The sequence below is a fragment of the Geospiza fortis genome, unplaced genomic scaffold (assembly GCF_000277835.1).
Source record: "Geospiza fortis unplaced genomic scaffold, GeoFor_1.0 scaffold353, whole genome shotgun sequence".
Classification (NCBI taxonomy): domain Eukaryota; kingdom Metazoa; phylum Chordata; class Aves; order Passeriformes; family Thraupidae; genus Geospiza; species Geospiza fortis.
Window position 1 is genome coordinate 1,365,536 of NW_005054473.1, and position 4,058 is coordinate 1,369,593.

General features: G+C 42.3%; 1 protein-coding gene across 1 annotated transcript in view; it reads right to left on the reverse strand.

Moving 5' to 3' along the window:
* The window catches only part of PPIH (peptidylprolyl isomerase H), a 17,126-nt gene that overhangs the window by 11,672 nt on the left and 1,396 nt on the right, over positions 1-4,058 (reverse strand). Inside the window, exons 4-7 of the mRNA XM_005428169.2 lie at positions 3,855-3,899; positions 3,400-3,442; positions 1,837-1,929; positions 246-333 (exon numbers count right to left, since the gene is read on the reverse strand). Of these exons, the coding sequence (XP_005428226.1) occupies positions 246-333; positions 1,837-1,929; positions 3,400-3,442; positions 3,855-3,899 (269 nt within the window). The remainder of the gene's footprint in view (positions 1-245; positions 334-1,836; positions 1,930-3,399; positions 3,443-3,854; positions 3,900-4,058) is intronic.

Here is a 4,058-nt window from a genome sequence, read left to right on the forward strand (position 1 = left end):
CACAAAACTGCCCTGCAAGGAGGCCCCGTCCTCTTTTCTACCTGGGTGGTCACAGTGCCAACAGTGTCCTGCCCCAAGTGAATAAACGGGACACATGTTCCCACGTAGAAAAGAGCGCTTCTCGTCTTTTGTCCTTTTGTCTATGCAAGTCCGTGTTGGGCTTGGGTTCGAGCTAGCCGGGGTTGGACCCATATAAAGCCCAGAGAACCGACAGATTATTGCAGACTTTTACTGCAGGTACTCACCGAACACAACATGTTTCCCATCCAACCAGTCACACTTGGAGCACGTGATGAAGAATTGGCAGCCATTGGTACTCGGACCACTGTTTGCCTGGGTGTTGAGAATAGCAAAATACAAGTATACTATTTCAGACTGAACAAAACTGAAGGCAGACACATAAAGAAGAGGTGTTATTTAAGTATGTATTATTTTTAGCTTATTGCTAGACAAACCAAAGGAAACAATACATATCTGCAGGAGACCCTGTGCTGGGATGTAGCATGTCACCACAAATGGTCACACCAGAATGCGCAAGCGCCACGTCAATAACTATTTATTATACTTCTACAAAGGCGTGTTCAATACAAAACTGTGCCGAAGTCCAGGCTTTAGAGCAGACTCCTGAAAAAAGGCTGAACGTTTTGGTGACAAGTATTTATTGGCTGCAGCACTACCCTGAGGAAAACTGAACACCAGAAACCAGGGCAAGAAAAGAACCCAGCTGATTTCTGGTTTTTGTGAGGTTTCCTCAGAATACAAATAAAAAACTTTCAATGATCATGATGAGAAAAGTAACAACTGTATTGGCACAGGACTCACAGGAACCTTGGGATGCAGATGTGAAATTTTATTCACACCCAAGTACAAAACCCCAGAGGATCTGCACTCTGTTAAGAAAACATCTCTGCAACACTGAATGCCACTTGTCATATTGACGACCAGGAGCTACTAAAGCAAGTTTCTGTCCTGATGAGTGAACTGGTCAAGTTTTGCAGCTGCAGGACTGCAAAGGATAGCGTCATTTTGGCTTTCTAGTTAATGCTAGCCAGCTTCAAAAGAATCCAGCTAGGATCCATGGTTCCTGGGATCCAAGGTTTGACCCAGTATAATGACTTCAGAGCCATGCCACTTTTAATACAAAACTGGCAATACTGGAGTGAATCCCTTCTCTCACACCACAGTACACTAGCTGCTTAGCTGTGCCATGACAGCTTTTTGGGCCATGTTTTCAACATGGATGAATAACTAACCCAAATTACTAAATGTCCGAAGCAAGTGGTTTTAAGGGCAGAGCAGCTGAAAGAGCTGAGGAAGAAGCAGTTGTGGATAGGAACACTGAAGCACTGGCTCCATTTGCTTTCTATTCCAAAAGCCAGGGTATTGTTCCTACCAGACAATGTGCAATGGTTGCAGTTTCTCCTACTATGTTGAATAGGAAGGTCTGTTTTAAAAGATACCATGGTAACATTGCTGTGGCTTTGGAACTCCCAAATGTCTCTGTTTCATCCTTGCCAAGGTCAGTGTTTGACAACAGTATCAGGAAAGAAGAAAACACCACCAACTCACCACTGTATGAAAACGGCAAGAATTAAGCTCTTCTGAAAGCAATCAAGCTAAGCCTGTCCCAGCAAAGAAAGGATGCTGCAGGATCAGGACTATTGTGTTACTCAACATATTGACCTAAAAGTAGCTGCTTGACTAGTAGCTACAAAGCAGACCTTGTACCCTATGGCAGACATTCTGTTGCCAAGCAAATATTATATACACTTAGGAAAAGGGCACAGAGAAAGTTCCGAAAGATTTTAGTCTGTAATGCCATTATTTCATACTCACCATAGAAAGCAGGCCAGGAGCAGAATGTTTCAGCTTGAAGTTTTCGTCTGCAAAAGGACCTCTATATATACTGGCTACTCCAGTGCCATCTCCCTGCATGACAGAGGTACCCAGTCAGCTACAGCATTTGTTCTGTAGCAACTGCTACAGAACAATTAAAATTAAAAATTAATTTAAAATCTCTAAGCAAGAGGAAAGGGCAAAATGGACTCTGCATTGCCATTTACATACACCAGCAGTGAACACATTCAGTGTTTCACTTCAGAACAAGAACAGCAACCAGTTTCTAACTACACAGTTCATTGTTCAGCATTCATAGGTTGGCAGAAGCCCATGCAGATGGTAAGTTTAAGTCCAAGCCTCCCATAGTGAAGTGGAGGCTACAGATTGCTTGGTACAGACCCATCAGGACTCGGAAGGGAAAAGGCAGGAGACACAGAAGTATAGGATGGTGTGACAAAGAAAACAGAAGTGGTTGCATGGCAAAAGTTGGCTTACAGTGGTTTTACATATTTCACCTTATTTTCTGTGACTTTATTGGAAATAGGAAAGCAATCTTTCTGTTCTACAAGGACAGTTTCTAAAATAAAGATTTTCTGTTTATGTTGTACTTTCTACTAAGTCCTTTTGCTCTACTTGCCCAGTCCTTGTTCGTTTCCCTCCTGCTCTCTGTAGTTTACTTAAACTTTTGGCTCTGAGAAAGAAACTTGCACCCTGTCTCAGGGGTCAGTGTGACTGTGCTTGCTCCCTAGGTGGCTTTGTAATAAATAGAACATATAAATTCCAAATACTGGAGCAATGTGTAAAGCTTGTTGAGATGCAATGGAAGTAATACAGTGCACTGGGACATCTGAGCAGTGTCATGATTAGCAACTACCAGAGTCTGGCGTTGCTGAACCACCTGCTGTTGTGGTCATTTCTCTAAGAGACTTTCTTACAACCAAGTTTTATATTAAAAAAGCTTTATTACTTCCCTCATATTTTGAAACACTTCCCAAAATAAAATAATTTTACTAGATCCTAGAACAGTGAAGAGATCCTGTAGCCCTTCAGCCTTACTCATATGTTCTGCTTATCCTCCTGTCAGAGCACGACCACCATTGTGGGTGCAAAGACTTTTCTATTTTGAGAAAATTTAGTAACAAAAGGCTAGTTTTGATTTAAATGACCTCTTACATTACACACTGGGTTTTGTACTTCGGGTTTATCAACAATGTGAATTGAAATTCACAGAGGTGTTTTGTCTGGAGGAGGTCCACAGAAGGGGGAAGGAAAACAGGGCAAAGAAAATTTTTCAAGTTTTGAAAGCTTCCAGGGTTTTGGCAGGTTATTGCAGAGAGAAAATATTTTGGGAAGAATGTGTGTTCACCCAAGGCTCCAGATTTGTTTTCAAGTGGTTTATTGTCTGTTGCAGTAAGATGACAGCAATGCTATGAGGATACCTCCAGTTACTACTGGATACCTCAAAAAAGAAAGAGAGCCCACAAATCAGCACAGACCCTTGGAAACAGTAGCATGTTATACCATAGAGGAAAAGGACAAAAAGAGTTCAGGAGTACATACATTTACGAAGTCACCTCCTTGGATCATGAAATCCTTTATTACCCTAAAGAAGTAAAACAACACTTAGTTCTCAGTGGTCAAAAACCTCAAGAAGCTCAGGGTAAGATGAAAAGGGGTTCTCCTTGCTGTGCAACAGAAGTTGACAGTCTGTGAATGCTGCAGCCTAAAATCTACAACAAATATTAATTAATGGTTGATATGAGGCTATTTAGGACTCATTGCTTTTGAGCAGGGATAGTGATTACATCACAGATGCTGTATCTGACATGGCACATCAGAACCAGGGGATTCCTCCCAGTGGGGAAGACAGCATCCCCAGGTCCCCCAGAGCCACAGAATTACATTAGCCATGATCCGCAAATGTCTCCAACACCACTAATAGCTCATGGCAGGTCACAAAACCCCGTATGTCTCAAGCACGCTATTCAGTGTCAAAACAACAGTAGATGATTTACCTGTGGAAAGTGCTTCCTTTATAACCTATAGGGACACCATCTTTCCTGCAGGGAAGTGAAAAGGAGAATTACTGCAACCTACTAGATATTCCAACACAGAATTGTCTCAGCAATTCAGAGTTCCAAAGAGTTGCTGTATACATTAGCAGCTGCCTTGAAATACAGCTGAGTGCCGCAGCCTCTCGGCTGGGGCTGTTTGGGGGG